This window comes from Pristiophorus japonicus, chromosome 15 (assembly GCF_044704955.1).
Source record: "Pristiophorus japonicus isolate sPriJap1 chromosome 15, sPriJap1.hap1, whole genome shotgun sequence".
Taxonomy (NCBI): domain Eukaryota; kingdom Metazoa; phylum Chordata; class Chondrichthyes; family Pristiophoridae; genus Pristiophorus; species Pristiophorus japonicus.
In genome coordinates this window covers 59,699,264-59,721,992 of record NC_091991.1, presented here as the reverse complement: position 1 = coordinate 59,721,992, position 22,729 = coordinate 59,699,264, and the positions used below count along the sequence as shown (strand labels likewise).

Below are 22,729 nucleotides of genomic sequence, written 5' to 3'. Positions count from 1 at the left end.
TGTTTTAAAAATAAAACAAAGATAAGAGAATCCTCCAAATACCATAGATTTCTCTATTCAACCAAATTCACATCAAACTTGCAGGTAAGTTTTCACCATATTATTGCATTTATTGATCTTAATTATTTAGATTTAATTTGAAATTAAGGAATGGAGTTAGCTCAGAAGGAGAAGGAAAGCCATTACTGCCAGGTAAAAAGTCTGCAACAACTTAAAGTGGCAGCAGCCCTACATTGCCAGCATGTTGACCTTTCTTTTTTCCTGAAGTTTAACAAAGAGCAGCAGCAGCAGAATATCCCAGTGATCCGAGTTAGAATCATAGAGATCAAAATTCCAAACGGGCCCTGGGTAGAAGTGGGGGTGAATTGCCCACAGGGCTCTAGCATCTTGATAAAGGTGTTAAAAAGAAAATGTATATGCCATCCAGTTTTTATAAATAGAGGTATAGAGTATAAAAGCATAGAGATCATGCTAAACCTATACAAATCATTGGTTAGGCTGCAGTTAGAATATTGTGCCTGGTTTTGGGAATCTTAGTTTAAGAAAGATGTCATGGCCATGGAGACAGTGAAGAAGAGATTCAAGAAGATGATCTAAGGGATGAGAGGCTTTAGTTTTGAGGAGAAACTAGAGAAAATGGGGCTCTTCTCCTTAGAACAAAATCGTTAAGAGAACGGCTAGAGATGTTTAAAATTAAGACGGGTTTTGATAAAATAAATCTGGAAAAACCATTTGTACTGGTTGGTGAGTCAGTGATTAGGAAGTATAATTGCAACATTATTGTCAAAAAAAATGTAGGGAGAGTTTAGGAGAATATTTTTTATCAGAGAGTTGCATATCCTACCAGTAAAAGGAATGGAAGTGACAAATATTTGAATATTAAAAGAGGAAAAGGGTAGAGGAAAAGGATAGAGGAATGAAATTATGTGGATGACTCATTCAGACAGTTGGCACAGATGCGAGGAGTTGAATGGCGTCCTTCTGTGCTATTAATTCTTTGATTCCATGTCATCTGGAGCTTCCTTTCCTGCACTACAACAGTGACTACATTTCAAAAGTAATTCATTGGCTGTAAAGCACTTAGGGATGTCCTGAGATTGTGAATGGTGATATATAAATACAAGTTCATTCTTGTGGCACAACTCCTTGCTCGTTCCTTCATATTTGCTCTGCAGCCTATAAATGGGTGCAAGGGGATATTGGTGGGTTGGATACAGCTTTATCCTATATTGCCAGATGTGCCTTTGGCAGGCTTCCTCCTTTTCCATGAACAGAGTATAAATAAGGAACCCATGCTTACTACTTGTTTACTGTATTGGAAGGTTCAACCAATAATTGGAAGTCACCAGGTATTCTAAAACGAAATCAGTTTTTAAGAACACCTCACTAATTTCTCCCACAAAAATCAAAACAACCACAGACTGTTGAGATATCGGCCAAAGTTGACCACAGTTTAAGTTCCTTTATATAAAGCACTTTTGCTGGCAACACAGTATGGGTGGAACTTTCAACTTTGACGGGAATCTAAAAGATGTGATATCGGATTGACTGCCCATTATAAACCCCGCTTGATTTTGCTTTCGGGAAAGGAAAAGACAATGATGCCCATTTTACACCCTCACCGAAGTTGACAGTCCTGGTGTTTACCTCGCATATAAGAGCATTCCTTCGGAACAATTACATGGCAGTAGTATTGCCAGGAAATTGGATGCATGACGAAACTACTATTACAGCACAATATGCTTACATCTGCTGAAAAAGGGGCAAGCGCTTCTACTTCAACAAAACATTTTCAGGGGCAAAACTGGGTAAGACTCTGTGATAATGGATCCTGCCCCAAAGTCCACTACATGCTCTTTGCTGTCATTATGCCCCCATCCCACAAAAAAAAGCGAAGAAATTCCAAATGTAAGTGACTGCATTGGCTGGCACAGTATCTTTTCATCTTAAGAATATGAGTTTGTCCATCAGCTATAAAAATTTGAAGTGAAATGTGGATGGAAAATTTAGATCCTGTTCCAGGTGGGCACAGCTCCACAGCACAAAACAAGTAATTCAACTGTAATTCTCACTCCTATTCAGAGATCACAAAGATGGCTGCTGCAGAAAATTAAAATATCACATATATAAAACAACAACAACTTGTATTTATATAGCGCCTTTAACCTATTGAAACATCCCAAGGCGCTTCACAGGAGTATTATGAGATAAAACAATTTTATACTGAGCCGCATAAGTAGAACTCTGGGCAGGTCACCAAAAGCTTGTTCAAAGAGGTAGGTTTTAAGGAGAGTCTTGAAGGAGGAACGAGAGGTAGAGAGGTTTAGGCAGGGAGTTCCAGAGCTTGGGGCCTAGGCAACAGAAGGCACGGCCACCAATTGTTAAGCGATTATAATCAGGGATGCTCAAGAGGGCAGAATTAGAGGAGCGCAGACATCTCGGGGTGTTGTAGGGTTGTCGAGATTACAGGGATAGGGAAGGGCGAGGCCATGAAGGGATTTGTAAATAAGGATGAGAATTTTGAAATTGAGGTGTTGCTTAACCGGAAGCCAATGGAGGTCAGCGAGCACAGGAGTGATGGATGACCGGGACTTGGTGCAAGTTAGGACATGGGCAGCCAAGTTTTGGATTACCTCTAGTTTACATAGGGTAGAATGTGGGAGGCCAGCCAGGAATGTGTTGGAATAGTCAAGTCTAGAAGTAACAAAGGCATGGATGAGGGCTTCAGCAGTGGATGAGCTGAGGCAAGGGCAGAGATGGCGATGTTACAGAGGTGGAAATAGGCGGTCTAAGTTATGCTGTGGATATGTGGTCAAAAGCTCATTTCAGGGTCAAATATGACACCAAGGTTGCGAACAGTCTGGTTCAGCCTCAGACAGAAGTTGGGAAGAGGGATGGAATCAGTGGCTAGGGAACGAACTTTGTGAAGGGGACTGAAAACAATGGCTTCAGCCTTCCCAATATTCAATTGAAGAAAATTTCTGCTCATCCATAACTGGATGTCGGACAAGCAGTCTGACAATTTAGAGACTGTGGAGGGGTCAAGAGAAGTGGTAGTGAGGTAGAGCTGGGAGTCATCAGTGTACATGTGGAAACTGATGCTATGTTTTCGGATGATGTCGCCAAGGGGAAACAACATCAACGAACCCACTGATTTTCTTTCCCTATCTACAAGAAAGTGCTTTGCCTCTAGTTTTTTACCCACCTCAACAGCACAATTGATATAAATTATTCACCACATGAAAATATAGAAACATAGAAACATAGAAAATAGGTGCAGGAGTAGGCCATCCGGCCCTTCGAGCCTGCACCACCATTCAATAAGATCATGGCTGATCATTCCCTCAGTACCCCGTTCCTGCTTTTTCTCCATACCCCTTGGTCCCTTTAGCCGCAAGGGCCATATCTAACTCCGTCTTGAATATATCCAATGAACCGGCATCAACAACTCTCTGCGGTAGGGAATTCCATAGGTTAACAACTCTCTGAGTGAAGAAGTTCCTCCTCATCTCAGTCCTAAATGGCTTACCCCTTATCCTAAGACTATGTCCCCTGGTTCTGGACTTCCCCAACATCGGGAACATTCTTCCCGCATCTAACCTGTCCAGTCCCGTCAGAATTTTATGTTTCTATGAGATCCCCTCTCATCCTTCTAAACTCCAGTGAATACAGGCCTGGTCGATCCAGTCTCTCCTCATATGTCAGTCCTGCCATCCCAGGAATCAGTCTGGTGAACCTTCGCTGCACTCCCTCAATAGCAAGAATGTCCTTCCTCACATTAGGAGATCAAAAATGAACACAGTATTCCAGGTGGGGCCTCACCACGGCCCTGTACAACTGCAGTAAGACTTCCCTGCTCCTATACTCAAATCCCCTTGCTATGAAGGCCAACATACCATTTGCCTTCTTCACCGCCTGCTGTACCTGCAAGCCAACCTTCAATGACTGATGAATCATGACACCCAGGTCTTGCTGCACCTCCCCTTTTCCTAATCTGCCGCCATTCAGATAATATTCTGCCTTCGTGTTTTTGCCCCCAAAGTGAATAACCTCACATTTATCCACATTATATTGCATCTGCCATGTATTTGACCACTCGCCAAACCTGTCCAAATCACCCTGCAGCCTCTTAGCGTCCTCCTCACAGCTCACACCGCCACCCAGTTTAGTGTCATCTGCAAACTTGGAGATATTACACTCAATTCCATCATCCAAATCATTAATATATACTGTAAAGAGCTGGGGTCCCAGCATTGAGCCCTGCGGCACTCCACTAGTCACTGCCTGCCATTCTGAAAAGGACCCGTTAATCCCAACTCTCTGCTTCCTGTCTGCCAACCAGTTCTCTATCCACGTCAGTACATTATCCCCAATACCATGTGCTTTGATTTTGCACATCAATCTCTTGTGTGGGACCTTGTCAAAAACCTTTTGAAAGTCCAAATACACCACATCCACTGGTTCTCCCCTGTCTACTCTACTAGTTACATCCTCAAAAAATTCTAGAAGATTTGTCAAGCATGATTTCACCTTCATAAATCCATGCTGAATTAGAACAATCCTATCACTGCTTTCCAAATATGCTGCTATTTCATCCTTAATGATTGATTCCAACATTTTCCCCTCTACTGATGTCAGGCTAACTGGTCTATAATTCCCCGTTTTCTCTCTCCCTCCTTTTTTAAAAAGTTGTGTTGCATTAGCAACCCTCCAGTCCATAGGAACTGATCCAGAGTCGATAGATTGTTGGAAAATTATCACCAATGCATCCACTATTTCTAGGGCCACTTCCTTAAGTACTCTGGGATGTAGACTAGGGGACGGGATGGAGAATAGGGGATGCAAATCTGCATCTCACCATTCTGCTCAAAGAAGCTGATCAATTGTACTACCCTATTATATAAATTACATTTCATTTTGCAACATAGGGACATACAGACAAAGAAGATCCCAGTTTTAATTCTTTCTGCAGAGTTAATTGAACTAGGTAGCTAATGCAGCACATATTTGGGATGGAATCAGCAGCCCTCCGTCTGTATGGCTAAGCATCCTATCATGTGGTGTATTTCCCATTACTGAGCAGAAATATTTACAATTATTTCCCACTGTTGCGATTATACAACTTCCTTATAATACCTGTACATTTTCAACTGGAAAAAAAGATACATTTTAATGGATATATTCATTTGTGTAGACTTACAAGGCTGAAGAGGATCAAATGAAATAGTTTAGTGGGGCATAAGCTGGGAGCATACATCAGGAAATTGTTCACCCTCAGTCCACGATTTTCTGCCCATTAAAATGAATAAACAAAAAATCAGGGGCTATGGAACATAAGTTTCCAATTTTAGTTCTTGACTGTGCTAAGAGCACTGACGTGGAAAAACCCAGCAAAACATCTATAGAAATTTGAGTCCTATTTTCACTGATTCTGTACAAAAATGTTATAAATTCCAATGTCCATCTAAGACTGACTTTGCTAAAGTAGCTGCTTACAGCCAGGTTTCTTACCTTTATTGTTACACGCTATCCATTTAACATATTCTGCAAACGTTACCTCCCGGCCAATCAGATATGTAAATACACGCACCTGTCAATGATAGTTAAGCATAGTGATTGTAGGATAATTCATTGCAAAGATGCTTTAATGAAAAAGACAAGAGGTTTGAATACCGTGTTGACCATGTCTTTCCAGGTTTAAACATTTAAAAAAAGAAAGAAATTAATTCCCAGTCCATCATTTAGTCAGTCCAGCTTGTTCTGCTAATCCTCTTACGTTCTACTGTTTCGTTTCCATTAGGGTTAGATCCATACTTCTGTTGCCACCTATTCCTGATGGCTTAGCTGGCCTTCCATTGATCCTGAGTTCAAGGTGTAGGTACACCAACACACCTCACAAACATGGGGCCAAAATTGCCCCTCTCAGAAAGGCCTTTTTGCGGTGCTGTGCTAAAGGGGTTTCGTTCGGGCGCACCGGCTAGAGCGTCCCCACCCTTGTAATTGCCCCAACAGCTCTGCTGGCAAAAAGTGGTTTCCACGCGTCCCGCAGTTAGCGGACCGTACGCACGCCGATGATGTCATCAACGTGCGGGCCGACTCATTATCACGCCGCGCCGACCCCTTTGCGCACCTTGGGGGAAACTGCCCTGCAGGACGCGAGGTCGGTGTGGAACAATGCCACCGATAGCTTCTCAGGGTAAGAAGCTGTGGTCGCTGAGCCGCCCCGGCCACCCTTAAAGGGAAGGTGGTAGTGCAGCGGCCGCCATCTTTTTTCTGTTGGCCGACTTTTCAATCAGTCGACAATGACGGCCACTGGTGTGCCCAGGTCGTCAACATGCAGACCGGCACCACCTCTTGGGTGCCTGACCATTGGCTCGGCTGATACCCTCCCTGATAACCCAGTGGATGCCACTAAAGAGGCTGCAGAGTTCACAGCGGCCCTCCCCTTTAAAAGGGGAGGACGTTGTGATGCGTTTGCATGACGCGGCACGTCCGCATCACACTGACACCATCAGCATGGCGCTGATGAGCTGAGCGTTGCGCCCTGTGAACACCCCAAGTAAACATCCCGTTATCGCAACCAACACTTTTTAAATTCAAAGTGGCGAATTCCGGGCCAGTGGCGGCAGTGGACCATATACAATAGACTCCTCAAAGTGCGGGAGAAATACCACCAACGCTGCCTTTGCAAGATCCTGCAAATCCACTGGGAGGATAGACGCACCAACGTCAGTGTTCTCACTCAGGCCAACATCCCCAGCATCGAAGCACTGACCACAATTGACCAACTCTGTTGGGCGGGCCACATCGTCCGCATACCCGACATGAGACTCCCAAAGCAAGCGCTCTACCTGGAACTCCTACACCTCTGCGTGTCCCAGCTGGGCAGAGGAAACATTTCAAGGATACCCTCAAAACCTCCTTGATAAAATGCAACATCCCCACCGGCACCTGGGAATCCCTGGCTCAAGACCGCCCTAATTGGAGGAAGAACATCTGGGAGGGCGTTGAGCATCTCGACTCTCGTCGCCGAGAGCATGCAGAAATCAAGCACAAATAGCAAAAGGAGCATGCTGCAAACCAGACTCCCCACCCATCCCTTCTTTCAACCACTGTCTGTCCCACCTGTGAGAGACTGTAATTCCCGTATTGGACTGTTCAGTCACCTGAGAACTCACTTTTAGAGTGGAAGCAAGTCTTCCTCAATTTCGAGGGACTGCCTATGATTTTGATGATGATTCTGATTCCCATCGACTAAGAAACCATGACTCAGATATTGGGCTACTTACCACCACCCGTTAGCGCTGGAATCGTGGCGAAAAATGGCAACCGTCACTTTAGCACCCTTCTCTTATGCGGGACTCGGGAGCTGCCATTTTGGTGAGGGCCTCAGCATTTACAATAGCAGCATTGGCCCTGAAGATGTAAATGAAGGGAGCAATACATCAGTCGGAGGGCAACGTCAATTTAATTTTACGCTCTGCGAACTTCAATCTCAGCGCTGAGTTTGCACTGGGTCGTAAGCTAGCTCAGAAATATGAGCTTTCAGCAGACTGACAAATGCTGTCAGCACTTCTTAAAGGGACATATACATCTTTCAGGTAAGTTTGCATTTAAGCTTTTGGACTGGATTTTTAAAAATGTTATTGAAGTAGTGACATGGTGCAATGCATGCTAAAAGCTTTTTAAGTGTGCTGGGAGTGCTGCTGGACACGTGCAAGGTCTCGGATGGTAAAGGAAGATCTCTGAGAAGACAGAAAATGCTGGAAATACTCAGCAGTTCAGGCAGCATCTGTGGTGAGAGAAACAAATTTTGCCGTCACTCAGAGGACGAGATCGGAGGCAAATTTGAAATGATTGACAGCGGGTGGGTACCCCGCTGTCAACCCGCCTCCACACTATTTTACCAGGTGTTGGGTCTGTCAATGCTGAACACACCCGACACGCAGCGGCGTGGGAGACAATTTAAGTAATTATGACCTTGTTAAAAGGATATTAAACACAATTTTGAGGTCAATTTACCATGGGGCCAATTTTCAGCACCTCACTGCCCGCTGCCGCCGACTGCCGCCCATTCCCGCAGACATGCTTCCTGAAGATCCGCCCAATGCCACTTTCGGGGTGACACCTCCTCCTACCCAACCCCCCCTCCCCCCCCCGGACCATGACCACACTGCTGAACATCAAGCCATCATTTTCCAGGCCGTCACTGACCTCATCTCCTCTGGAGATCTTCCCTCCACAGCCACCAACCTCATAGTGCCCCAAACCCACACAGCCCACTTCTACCTCCTTCCCAAGATCCATAAACAGGTCTCCCCAGTAGACCCATCATTTCAGTCTGTTCTTGCCCCACAGAACTTATTTTTTCCTACCTCAACTCTATTTTTTCTCCCATTGCCCACTCTCTACCCACCTACATCTGTGACTTCTCCAATGCTCTGCGTCACAGTTTCCAGTTTCCCAGCCCCAACTGTCTCCTTTCTCCATGGACATCCAATCCCTCTACACTTCCATCCCCCATCAGCATGGCCTGAAGGCGCTCCACTTCTTTCTCGAGCAGAGGCTCAACCAATCCCCATCCACCACCACCCTCCTCCACCTGGCTGAACTTGTTTTCACATTGAACAACTTCTTCTTTAACTCCACTCACTTTCTCCAAATTAAAGGAGTTACTATGGGAACCCGTATGGGTCCTAGCTATGCCTGCCTTTTCATGGGATATGTGGAACATTCTTTGTTCCATCCTACTTGGGTCCCCTCCCTCGCCTCTTTTTCTGGTACATTGATGACTGTATCAGTGCCGTTTCCTGCTTTCGCCCTGAACTAGAAAATTTCATTCACTTTGCATCCAATTTCCACCCTTCCCATGATCCATCTCTGACTCTTCACTTCCCTTCCTCGACTTCTCTGTCTCCATTTCTGGGGATAGGCTTTCGACCAGTATCTACTATAGGCCCACTGACTCTCACAGCTACTGGACAACGCTTCCTCCCACCCCGTATCCTGTAAGGATTCCATTCCATTCTCCCAGTTTCTCCGTCTCCATCGCATCTGCTCTGACGACACCACCTTTCACACTAATGCCTCTGACATGTCTTCCTTTTTCTTCAACCGAGGATTCCCTTCGCCGTGGTTAACATGGCTCTCGACTGTGTCCGTTCTATTTCCTGCACCTCTGCTCTCACCCCTTTCCTTCCCTCTCAGAACCACAACAGGGTCCCCCTTGTCCTCACCTTTCACCTCACCAGCCTCCACGATCAACGGATTATCCTCCGCAATTTCCGCCACCTCCAGCGTGATCCCACATCCAATCACATTTTCCGCTCCCCTCTCCTCTCAGCATTCCGAAGGGACCGCTCCCTCCGTGACACCCTGGTCCATTCTGCAGTCACCCCTAGCATCCCCTCCCCTTCCCATGGCACCTTCCCATGCAAGCGCAGGAGATACAACACCTGCCCTTTTACCTCCTTCCTTCCCACTATCCAGGGCCCCAAACACTCCTTCCAGGTGAAACAGTGATTTACTTGTACTTCTTTCAATTTAATATACTGTATTCGCTGCTCACGATGTGGTCTCCTCTACATTGGGGAGATCAAGCGCAGATTGGTTGATTGCTTTATGGAACACCTCCATTCAGTCCGTAAATGTGACCCTGAGCTTCTGGTTGCATGTCACTTTAATTCTTCACTCCACTCCCACTCTGATATCTCTGTCCTTGGACTCCTGCACTATTCCAATGAAGCTTAACGACAGCTCGAGGAACAGCACCTCATCTTTCGTTTAGGCACTTTACAGCCTTCTGGACTCAACATCGAGTTCAACAATCTCAGAGCATAACCTCCGCCCATCTTTAGCTCCCTCCCCCCGCGCCGCCGCCCCCCCCCAACCCGCGCCCCCCGCCAACCGCGAGCTTATGTTTTTTTTTATCTTTGTCTCCAATGGCAGCTGGTCATTATTCCATTATTCACACCCTTTCTAGACTAACCTTTTTCTAACTCCTGCCATTACCATTTCAATTTGGCCCATCATCCCTTTTGTCTCTCTAATCTCTCCTGCCTTCCACCCTATCACAGACCAGCCCTTTTGTTCTTTCTTCCCCTCCCCTTTTCAGTGCTTCTTAAGAATGTGTTCTTTTCGAACATTCGCCAGTTCTGACGAAGGGACGTCGACCCGAAACATTAACTCTGTTTTTCTCTCCACAGATGCTGCCTGACCCGCTGAGATTCCCAGCATTTTCTGTTTTTATTTCAGATTCCAGCATCCGCAGTATTTTGCTTTTGAGTAAGAGGCTGTCTGGGTTGCATTCCTTCTTCTGCTTCTTCCTCTTTGGCTTTTTCCTCTTGTGTCCTCCTCTTCCCTCTGTGAGCAGATGCTGTAAATCTGAAATGCCAGCATAAAATGCTGGAAATACTCAGTAGCATCTCGACCTGAGACATGGGCTCTGTTTCTCTCTTTACAGATGTTGCCTGACCTGCTGAGTATTTGCAGCATTTTCTAGCTTCTCAGATGCCTTCCTTTACTATTTGAGGCCTTGCAAATGTCCAGCAGCCTTCCCGACACAAGCAAGCCACTACTTCAGTAAAATAAAAAAAAAACAATCCAAAAGCTCAAATCCAAACTTATCTGAAAGATGTGTGTGTCCCTTTAAGAGGTGCAGATATCACCACTGTCAGCCTGCTTAAGACCCAGCGCTGAAGTCAGCGCCAGGGTCAAAGTTCGGAGTGGTGATATTAAGTCGACATTGTATGCTGATTGACGTCACCACACTGCCATTTTCTTTTCCAGGGCACTGCCAGTTACCGACAGCACAAAGGGAGGGCGGAAAATGTCGACTACTGCGGGAATCACTAATAGCTGGTGAAAGAGTGACGGTTGTCGCTCTTTCGCCATTTCATGACCCTACTGAGTGGCGGTAATTAGATGAAATTCGAGCCCAGTGTCTCTGGCCTCTACTTTATACTTATCCTGGCCTCTGCATTGTAGTGACCCTGCACTCCATATTATACTACCCCATATTATACTAACTTCCGTGTTATATTGACTCTGGTGTCCACATATTACAAACCCTTAGCTTCACAAAATTGACTATAGGCTTCACATTATATTGGCCTTGGACACAATGGCCCCAAGTTTCCACACGCGGCAAAACAGGCGCCCCTCCGAGCTGGGCACCCGTTTTTCACGCCGAAAACGGCGCCTGAAAAAAAAACGCGATATTCTCGAGCGCCTTGCAGCTCGATGTCTGTTTGGCACGGCGCACAGGGGGCGGAGCCTACCACTCGCGCCGATTTTGTAAGTAGGAGGGGGCGGATACAATTTAAATGAGTTTTTTTGGTGCCGGCAACCCTGCCCGTGCGCGTTGGAGCGTTTGCGCACGCACAGTCTGAAGTAAACATTGGCACTCGGCCATTTTAAAAAGTGCTGCAGAAAAAGTGAAAATGTGTTTATTGAACCCTTGTAAAGGCTTGCATTTTAATTTTCTTGATATTTCTGTGTGTGAGGGAGTGCATTCTGTAATTAAAGATAGACTGTGATAAACGGGACACATGCACTTGTTTGAGACTATTCAAATTCTTTGTAGCTGTTCAATTTTTAACATTTTTTAATAAAACCACATTGCCCTTCCATGATCAGCACTGAGGCTTCTTCCAGCTTTCTCCCCCTGCCGTCGGTCGGTCCCGACGGCAAACCGCTGCCTGAAAGGCCTGCATGAAGCACTTTCACACAGGTAGGAACATGGTTTATTTAATCTGTTCTTTTTTTATAAATTTTTATTCAGGTTGGATTTATTTGTATAATATTTGTATAAGTATAACTAAGGATTTATTGTAGAATTTAATGACTTCCCTTCCCCCCCCTCCCCCCCCACCTCGTTCCCGACGCCTAATTTGTAACCTGCGACTGATTTTTTAATGTGTAGACAAGGTTTTTTCAAGCCTACAAAAATCTTCACTTGCTCCATTCTAAGTTAGTTTGGAGTACGTTTTCACTGTGGAAACTTTCAAATCAGGCGACAGTGACCGGACACGCCCCCTTTTGAAAAAAAAATTCTGTTCAAAAGTGAAACTGTTCGACCTGACTAGAACTGCAGAAAACTTAAATGTGGAGAATTCCGATTTCTAAGATACTCCGTTCTCCACCAATTGCTCCTAAAAATCAGGAGCAAATCATGTGGAAACTTGGGGCCAATATGATACTAACCCTTATATTTGTACCATACCAAGCTTCCACTCAGCCATTATACAAACCTAGGCTCAGCCAATATATCAATGCTGGGATTCACATTGTACATATAATTGGTTTCACATTGCATCAACCATGTGCGCTGCATTATACGGACCTTAAGCCTTGCAAAACTGATTGCATACTTTAAACAGCCCTGCCCTCGGCATTATACTCACCCTGGCCTCTATAATGGCCAAACAACGAGCATCATACTGAGCATTTGGCTGATCCTGGGCACAGCGTTACACCAATCCTGGGCTGTGCATTAACAACACTAGGTTTAGTATCATACTGAGAATGATACCAACCCCGGGATCAAAATTATATCAATCCTGGGTTTCACATTTCACCAACCCTGGACTCAGCATTATACTGACCACCGTAGCAGCTGTTATACCAATGCCGGGCATATCATCATACTGAGTACTATATCGACCTAAACTGAGCATTACACTCACTGTGGGCTGTACATCATACTGACCAAGAGAATTATACTGAACCTGGGCTTACTACTATCTTGAGCATCAGCCCTGGATAGGGTAGTATATGAACCCAAACTAAGCATCATATCAACTCTGGGGTTCACATTACAACAGTGACTATGCTTCAAAAAATGCTTCATCAGTTGTAAAGTGCTTTGGGATACCCTGTTGTGAAAGGCTAGATTGAGCATGTGAAAGGTTGTCCTAGACTTCACATTATACTGACCTTGGATTCCACATTATATTAGTTACACTGACCCTGGGTCGAGCATTTTCATGACCCTGAACTGAGTACCATACTGAGCAATATTCCAAAACTTGAATGAAGTATCATACTGAACAATACACCAACTCCGAGCTAAAATTATACTAAACAATATTTTGATTCTGCACTGAGAATGATACTGATCCTGAACAAAATATGAACCTGGACAACCTACATTATACCAGTTCTGGGCGCCACATTACAGAGATACTGGGCTTTGCCAAACTCATCCTTGGTTCCATATATCAATCCTGCCTTTTGCATTATCTTGACCCTGAGCCTTGCATTATACCAACCTCAGCCTTTACATGAAACAGGCTCCACATTATATCGACCCTGAGTTTTGCATTATACCGACAATGGCTAAGCATTGCTACAATTCAGGTTTTCTCCCAAAATGTTAAGCTCATGGCTGAAGGTAACTTCCATAATTGGGCCCATAATCTCATGACATATATGAATAGGAAGGATATAATTCCATGAATAAGTAGGTGGTGTTGTACTAAGGAACAGAATAATCCAAGTTGATGCATGATCCCCTGGCAGCAGCAATACCTTCATTTTGTGCCGATACCATGCCGCCATTATTTGAAAGAAGAGCGTATATCTAACTAAGGATGCTCATTGCAGCATGGCTAATGTTTCCACCGAGAAACCCTCAATGTAAGGAGGGAGTGGCCCTGGGAGTCCTCAACAGTGACTCCAGACCCCATGAAATCTCATGGCTTCAGGTCAAGCACAGGCAAGGAAACCTCCTGTCGATTACTACCTACTGCCCTACATCAGCTAATGAATCAGTACTCCTTCTTGTTGAACACCACTTGGAAGAAGCACTGAGGATAGCAAGGGCACAGAATGTACTCTCAGTGAGGGACTTCAATCTCCATCACCAAGAGTGGCTCGGTAGCACCTCTACAGACCGAGCCCTGAAGAACATAGCTGCCAGACTAGGATTGCGGCAGGTGGTGAGAGAACCAACACGAGGGAAAAATCTACTTGAACTCGTTCTCACCAATCTACCTGTTACAGATGTATCTGTCCATGAGAGCATTGGTAGCAGTGACCACCGCACAGTCCTTGTGGAGATGAAATCTCATAGAAACGTATAAGATTCTGACGGGACTGGACAGGTTAGATGCGGGAAGAATGTTCCCGATGTTGGGGAAGTACAGAACCAGGGGACACAGTCTTAGGATAAGGGGTAGGCCATTTAGGACTGAGATGAGGAGAAACCTCTTCACTCAGAGAGTTGTTAACCTGAGGGATTCCCTGCCACAGAGAGTTGTTGATGCCAGTTCATTGGATGTTTTCAAAAGGGAGTTAGATATAGCCCTTACAGATAAAGGGATCAAGGGGTATGGAGAGAAAGCAGGAAAGGGGTACTGAGGGAATGATCAGCCATGATCTTATTGAATGGTGGTGCAGGCTCGAAGGGCCGAATGGCCTACTCCTGCACCTATTTTCTATGTTTCTATGTTTCACACTGAGGACATCCTTCATCATGTTGTGTGGCACTACCATTGTGCTAAATGGGATAGATTCGGAACAGATCTAGCAGCTCAAAACTGGGCATCCATGATGTGCTATGCGCCATCAGCAGCAGCAGAATTGTATTCCACCACAATCTGTAACTCATGGCCTGACATATCCCTCACTCTACCATTACCATCAAGCAAGGGGACCAACCATGGTTCAATGAGGTGTGCAGAAGAGCATGCAGGAGCAGCACCAGGAGTACCTAAAAATGAGGTGCCAACTTGGGAAAGCTGCAACACAGGACTACATGCATGCTAAACAGCGGAAGCCGCATGCTATAGACAGAGATAAGCGATCCCACAATCAACGGATCAGATCAAAGCTCTGCAGTCCTGCCACATCCAGTTATGAATGGTGGTGGACAATTAAACAAGTAACTGGAGGAGGAGGCTCCATGAATATCTCCATCCTCAATGATGACGGAGCCCAGCATGTAAGTGCAAAAGACAATGTTGAAGCGTTTGCAACCATCTTCAGCCAGAAGTGCCAAGTGGATGATCCATATCGGCCTGCTCCTCAGGTCCCCACCATCAAGAAGCCAGTCTCCAGCCAATTCAATTCACTCCACATGATATCAAGAAACAGCTGAGCACACTGGATACAGCAATGGCTATGGGCCCCGACAGCATTCTGACTGTTGTGCTGAAGACTTGTGCTTCAGAGCTAGCCATGCCTCTAGCCAAGCTTTCCTGTACAGCTACAACACTGGAATCTAACCGACAATGTGGAAAACTGCCTGGATGAAGTAATGGTCGAGTGTGGTGTAAAACAGGCTACTGATTCTCTATGAGCCCATTTCATACTACTGGTGAAAATTAATGTCATACTTAATTTTTTGAGTAGAACAAGAAGATTTCTCGGCTAACATGACATTTTACTTAAGACAGAAAGCAACATAAATTAACTGGAACATAAAAGAACACTTGATGACTCACCCTCATCTTAGTGAATAAGATGAGCCTGTTTGCTGGTGCACAATTTGTGAAATTTTGGTTTGATTTTGGAGAGTTTCAAATGCAAATTAGACTCTACTTTCAAGCTGCTTGTAATCTTGTTTTTGATCGAAATAAATGAAGAAATTCCCACTTTTACACGGGCAAAGTGGACAAGTATTTCAACAACTCTTTGGGATAACTCAGGGAACTCTTTTTGAATTGAGAACCAGAACTGATCAAGGGGCAGGACTTTAAAATTGTTTCTCAAAACAGAGTCACCACCACCATCAATCAAATTCTCTTTTAGACTCATGGCAATCTTGGACTCTGCTTCGAAATCCTCTGAAAACGTATTAAAAGTCTCCAAAATCATTGTAGCTTGCTGCATGCTACATAATAATGTTATGAAAGGGGATGATAATGAAATGAATGGAGCAAAGGACATCCATCCATTTTGAATTTCACATGCCATCATCCAACTCAAACAAGTTGCAAGATACACAGAAATGAACTCTGAAGTTCATGTGGCTAAGCTTTATTTACTTTCCAGAACAACATTTACCAAATGATGCCAATAAATCCAGGAACCCTTTAGTTGTTCTAAGTCATAATCTATTACTTCTACGAGTGCCGCTTGAGTCAGATGAGATTAAGCAGTGGGTGGCTGCGAAGGTTCCCCTGGAGTATTAGCAGTCTGTGATTGTCATGTATCTTACATTATTATATATAACTGTATCCTAACATGCTATACATGACTGTAATAAGATATGACCTGTAACCACCAGCATATCTTACCACCAGGGGTGCACTTGCAAGAGACAGGTATATAAGGACAGGTCTCAGGCAAGTGCAGCATTCCAGAGCTGTGAAATAAAGGTGCAGGTCCAGAGTGACCTTGACTTCACTATATGCCTCGTGTGAATCTGTACTGAGGGGACAGGACTTTACAGTGATAACTTTTGTCTCAGTGAAGCAGTTGTCTCAGAAGGACCAGCTTTCAGAAGTGTCAAGGAGTGCTGAGCCCACATATGTGCAGGCGTTGCAGGGGGCCTTAAGGACATAGGTGAATTGTTACTCTCTGGAGAGACAGTATGCGCTGTATCTGTGAAGTATGTAGCGCACAAATCACTGACTCCACACGATCTGGTGTTGTAATAACTGCAATGACCTTGGTCCTTTATTGTTCAGCTCCAGAGTGCCTCTCAGGTGTGGTGGGCAGCCTTTTATACTGCCTCTTGCAGGTACTTTCAGGTTTCCCACCACAGCGCCCCCTGTGGTGCACCATTGTCCTTATATTATACATTTAATGTACCTGGACAATACACAACATCTCACTCTCCCCCCTCCCCCCGCCCCGCCACAGTTCCAAAAGCTATTGCCGGTAACCTCGGCCTTGTTCGTCCTGGTGGGTTAGTGAGTGTGAGTCCATGACCATCCCATGCAGAGATTATTAGGTGCAAGCATGTGGTGTTTGCAGTCCTCGTATGGGTGATGAAGTGTCGGGTATGACCTCCAACAGAAAACAGGTATTCATAGACGGTACATTAGTATGGTACATACAATATGTGGTGCAGCAGGTGTGTCAAAAGATTACAGTTGCACTGAACAGTTGTTTAATCCCAGCTCCGCTGGGTAAGGTACGGTGGCGGTATACTGCCCCCTTTTTACTGGGCTGCGCTGAGACAGGGTATCGCAACTGGTGCGTTGCCTCTGTGCTTAGTAGTTACCTTAGCGGTTCATCTGCAGCCGCTGAACCCTTGCATATTTGTCACAGGTCCGTTAACCCTTTTACTTGTTTTACAGTACCCCGTGATGTGACTCTTTTCGTAAATCATTCGTGTCCATCATTTTTAAACACAGTACCCATTTAACATTGTAAATCCTTCATATCCCTTTTTAAACACAGTAACCAACCAACATCAACACAAAAAAATGTAACTCTTATCCACACATGTCACCATACCAGTCTCTTTACTCCTCTAGACTTGCTCTTGCCTTGAGGACCACCAGTGGTGTGGGGCCCTTTTAAGACTCCCGGGTGCATTGCCCTGTTAAGACGCCACCTTGTGGTTCCCACGAGACTTTCCTTGGGCTCCGCCATTTTAGTTGCTCGCTGCCGCTGCTGTAGCCTCCTCTCCTGCAGATCCGGCCGCCGCTGTAGTCTCTACCGCCGCCCGACTTTTTCTCTGCGTGGGCCTCCTCAGTTTGTCGGCCATCGATGGACCACCCGCTCATCACCTACAGCGCCCCACTGGCTCGCACCCCAGCAATCGGCCTGCACCTACAAGATTGCTCTTTGGGAACCCGGGGAGCAGCAGTCTGTGGAGGAATGAAGTCTTCCCAGCTCCCACGGACTTACCCCATCCATCTCCTGCCGAGTAGTGTCGGCCCATCGCCTGCAATAACCCACAAGGGTAAACCGTGTGTCTCGCCCCCATGAGATATCTGCACGTCCGCTCTGCCGAGAACAGGTATCAGTTCCTTGGTGTAAATACGCAGCTTCGCCAGGACCGGGACCAGCTTGGGTCGTGCAGCCGGGTTGACCCACAGTTTTTCAAAAGTTCTCTGACTCATCAACGACGGACCCGATCCCGTATCCACTGCCATACTCATTGGGACTCCGTTGATTTTGACTTCCATAATCACTGGGGGCGAATCGTCGGTGCACGTATACAGTCCCAACACCTCATCTTCTTCTACCTGCTCCTCACTGAACAGTGGATTATCCCCCATCTCCTCAGCCACGCGGTGAGTCAGATTTCTTTTACACATACGCTGAAGGTGGCCTTTAATATGGCAGGTATTGCACGTGTACTCCGCAAACCTGCACCGGTGAGCCCCATGCTTCCTCCGCAGAGCCAGCATGGTGCTGCTTGATTAGCCCCCCCTCAGCGGACTCTGAGTTCCAGGACCCCGAAGTCCGTGCTCTCTGCCCCAGGCAGAGCCACATTCTGCAGTTTTGTCCGTGGTGGGCACTATCCTGTGGACAGTGCCTGCCGGGTTTGAGACTGTGTGGATCATCTGCTTGGTGCTGCAAGTTGATGCCATAAACGCCCTGCTGGTGGTGATGGCTTGCTTCAGGGTGACTGTAGGTTCCGTGGATAGCAGCTTGTGAAGGAGGCCCTCATGGCCAATCCCCATAACAAAAACTTGCAACGTGTCTTCAAGGTGTGTGCCAAAATCACATAGCGTCGCGAGTCTCCTGAGGTCCATAGCATATTTGGTGACATCCTGGCTCTCAGGTCTGCAGTGATGGTAGAATTTGTACTGGGCCATGAGGATGCTCTCCTTCAGTTTAAGTTGGTCACGAATGAGTGTGACCAGCTCCTCATATGACTTGTCCCTGGCGCTCCCGGGTGCCAGAAAATCCCTGACGAGACAGTAAACCTCATCGCCACAGCTGGAAAATAATATCGCCTTATGCTTCTCTCTCAGTGCGTCCGTGTGCCCCGTCAGGTCGTTTGCTGTGAAGTAGTACTCGAGCCCTTCCATAAAGGCCTCCCAATCATTTCCCACCGTAAAATCCTTTAACGAGCCCAGAGTAGCCATAGTTGCGTGATGCGTGAAGTTCGTCCGTGTCCTCGCCAATGTGATGTATGTAGCCCTCTGTGGTGCACCATTGTACTTATATTATACATTTAATGTACCTGGACAATACACAACAGTATCTATTCCTTACAACTCTACTTGTGCAGGGCACAGGCTCTGAGGTGCTTCTGGTAGGTATGATAAGAGACTGAGGTAGGTATGATAAGAGTCTGAATAGTCCCAAGTAAGTCTTGGAAGCCCTGTGAAATGCTGCTTCATAGCAATTCCTGAAGCAATGGCTACCACTGTAAAACCATCCTTAGTAGCTCTAATCCATCCATCTAGGTCTCCTGGAGGTAAATCAGTGGGTTAGCGGTGGAGTCACACGGGAAGGGGTGGAATTCCCGCTCCATCAATAACTCGCTCATCAGAGGAAAATCTAGCCTAGTGTAAACAGAGGAAAGAAACATGGAAGGTCTCAGAATAGTATTTGCATCAGTTAAATATTAAAACAGCTCTCAGCCCCACTATGTGTCCAGAAACATGTCAGGTGCTATTGCAGCAGAGTCTGTAGTCATGGGTCTCCACCTCTTCCGCCTTATTGGAATGCCCCAGACATGGACGCTAAATGGCAGAAAATCAGCCTCAATGGCTGTGCTGTTGCTTGCTTGAGTAAGATTCAGTGAAGAGGTACGATCTGAAGTGCTTGTGGAAGGGCTCTGTTGCAGCTTCTGGTGTCATACTCGAGACAACCACCTCCTCCCAAGTTCTTTGTCCCACAGATATGGAGACACTGAGATCATTGGAGGTAAGAGAATTATCCTCCTGCACCCCACTTCCTCAAATATCAGAACTTTTTTACTTCTCATTAAAGTACTTGGCCTGCAAATACTCCAGGCACAAGTCCACTGATATCAAGTGTGAAACCAAAGGGAATCCTGCGGCAACATTACAGGTCTTACCTTCTTTTTTGTCTTTTCTGCACCTGGGGAACACACATTTCATAGCAAATAATATAGTCCACCCTCCTGTGTATAACCTTAATATTACTTATTCCCTGTCTCAGCAGACTCCAGGTTTGATATGTGTTTGCACAGGATAACGTGATCAAGTTGTACATTGTATTCCACATGCTACTTGTTACATAAATTACATATTATTTAACATGGTATCCACATACCTTTTCAGGCCTGAAACTACCACATTCAGTTAACAGCAGAGGGAAATATAGAGGAGAGATTAGAGTGAAACAGTGGTGTACATGTAGAGAGCCTATGGAAAACTGTTTTGCAGTGAAGGGAAATACTTCCATGTAATAAAGATACTTTCTCTTGCCTCCACCCAGACAGGGGGATGTGCCACCTTGCGCCACTTCTAAATCTTCACCAGCTCTGAGCTGGCATGCATGAGGGCTCCATTGCATTCTGTGTTTGCTTTGCTGTATTTGTCTTTAAGTTAATAGAACACAATATCATTCAAATGTCACCACATTATTTATGCACGTACCTTACAGTCAGGCCAGTTGTATTGCTCAAACACTGGTTCATACTCCTCAACTGCACCATCTGTGATCAGCATGATGGCCTGGTTGCACAGGCTGCCTTGTCCTGTCTCATTAAACTAACAGAAGAAATATAAATATCAGCAGAGGCACAGAGAATAGAACAGAGAAAATCAAAGAGCAACAATCAAAACTGGGTACACAACACAAGTATAAAGTATGTTTGCATAATAATTTCTGAATAAAAGCATTGTGTAAATTAATTCTGTAATCGGGACAGAGTAGGAGTTCCGGTCAGTTTTGGAACACAGAAGTAAGAGACTGCAATTTATCACACAGTTTGCTCCCAACCTTAGCTGTTCTGTCAAAAGAAAATGCTACCTTATTACTGGAAATGTCCGACCAGAGGACAGATGTAAAAGGGTGATATTAGGGATATTGTGTTCCTAACAGAGATGAGACTGCACACAGGGAGGTTAAAGTAACAGTGACCTCAGTCTTTATTAAGACACTCCAGAGTGAGGAACAGGCCTTAGGTGCCGGCTTATATACAGTGCTCCCAAGGGATGCTGGGATCCCTTGGGACTTCAGGGGATGCACTCCCTGGTGGCGGAACATGGGAGTGCATGCTTTACAGATGCACAACATCACGCCCCCCCAAAGTCAAAGTGAAAACTATTTACAAGTTGAGGCAGTTGGGAGCCTTTCTTTCCCTGGTGGACCGCCTCAGTACAAATGTCTGTTCTGGTGTGTTGGCTGTGCCCTCGCTGGGCTGGCGTGTTGTTGGCCCTGCAGGGCTGCTGGGTGAGCCTGTCCTTGCTGGGCTGTTGGGTGTGATGGGTTCGATTTCCTGGTCCGGGGTGATGTCGTTAATCCTTTGGGTGTGTGTTGTGGGCTTGAAAAAGGTGGTGTCTGCTGTGGGTTGTTCAGGGCAGTCTGTGAACTGCAGCCTCGTTTGGTCCAGGTGCTTTCTACAAATTTGTCCATTGTCTAGTTTGACTACAAACACCCCACTCTCTTCTTTAGCTATCACCGTGCCCGCGATCCACTTGGGACCATGTCCATAGTTTAGCACATATACAGGGTCATTCAGATCAATTACAATTGGCACAGTGGTGCAACAATCGTTTACATTTTGTTGTTGCCGCCTGCTCTCTACCTGATCATGCAGGTTGGGGTGAACCAGCGAGAGTCTGGTTTTAAGTGTCCTTTTCATGTGTAGCTCAGCTGGGCGCACCCCTGTGAGCAAGTGGGGTCTCGTGCGGTAGCTGAGCAGGACTCGGGACAGGCGCGTTTGGAGTGAGCCTTCTGTGACTTGTTTAAGGCTCCGTTTGATGGTTTGTACTGCCCGCTCTGCCTGCCCATTGGATGCTGGTTTAAACGGGGCCGAGGTTACATGTTTGATCCCATTGCAGGTCATAAATTCTTTAAATTCGGCACTGGTAAAACATGGCCCGCTGTCACTGACCAGTATGTCAGGCAGGTTGTGGGTGGCAAACATGGCCCTCAGGCTTTCAATGGTGGCGGTGGCGGAGCTTCAATCCATTTTGAAAAAGCATCCACCACGACCAGGAACATTTTACCGAGAAACAGGCCCGCATAGTCGATATGGATCCTTGACCATGGTCTGGAGGGCCAGGACCACAAACTTAGTGGTGCCTCTCTGGGTGCGTTGCTCAACTGAGCACACACGCTGCATTGCCGTACACAGGACTCTAAGTCAGAGTCGATGTCGGGCCACCACACGTGGGATCTGGCTATTGCTTTCATCATTACTATACCCAGGTGTGTACTGTGGAGATCCGAGATGAACGTCTCCCAGCCCTTTTTGGGTAGCACTACACGGTTACCCCACAACAGGCAGTCTGCCTGAATGGACAGCTCATCCTTTCGCTGCTGGAATGGCTTGATTAGCTCTTGCATTTCAACGGGGATGCTGGCCCAGCTCCCATGCAGTACACAGTTTTTTACTAGGGACAGCAGAGGATCTTGGCTGGTCCAAGTCCTAATCTGGCGGGCCGTGACAGATGATTTATCATTTTCAAACGCTTCCATGACCATCAACAAGTCTGCGGGCTGCGCCACCATCAACAAGTTTGCAGGCTGCACCATTTCCACCCCCGTGGTGGGCAATGGTAGCCGACTGAGAGCATCCGCACAGTTCTCGGTGCCTGGCCTGTGGCGGATGTTATAGTTATACACTGATAGCACGAGTGCCCACCTTTGTATGCGGGCTGAGGCATTAGTATTTATC

At 46.0% G+C, this 22,729-nt stretch overlaps 1 protein-coding gene across 1 annotated transcript in view; it reads right to left on the bottom strand.

Moving 5' to 3' along the window:
- Positions 1–22,729, bottom strand: part of LOC139281546 (voltage-dependent calcium channel subunit alpha-2/delta-4-like) — a 745,953-nt gene that overhangs the window by 516,230 nt on the left and 206,994 nt on the right. Inside the window, exons 17-18 of the mRNA XM_070901711.1 lie at positions 20,481–20,594; positions 5,512–5,590 (exon numbers count right to left, since the gene is read on the bottom strand). Coding sequence (XP_070757812.1) covers positions 5,512–5,590; positions 20,481–20,594 — 193 coding nt within the window. The remainder of the gene's footprint in view (positions 1–5,511; positions 5,591–20,480; positions 20,595–22,729) is intronic.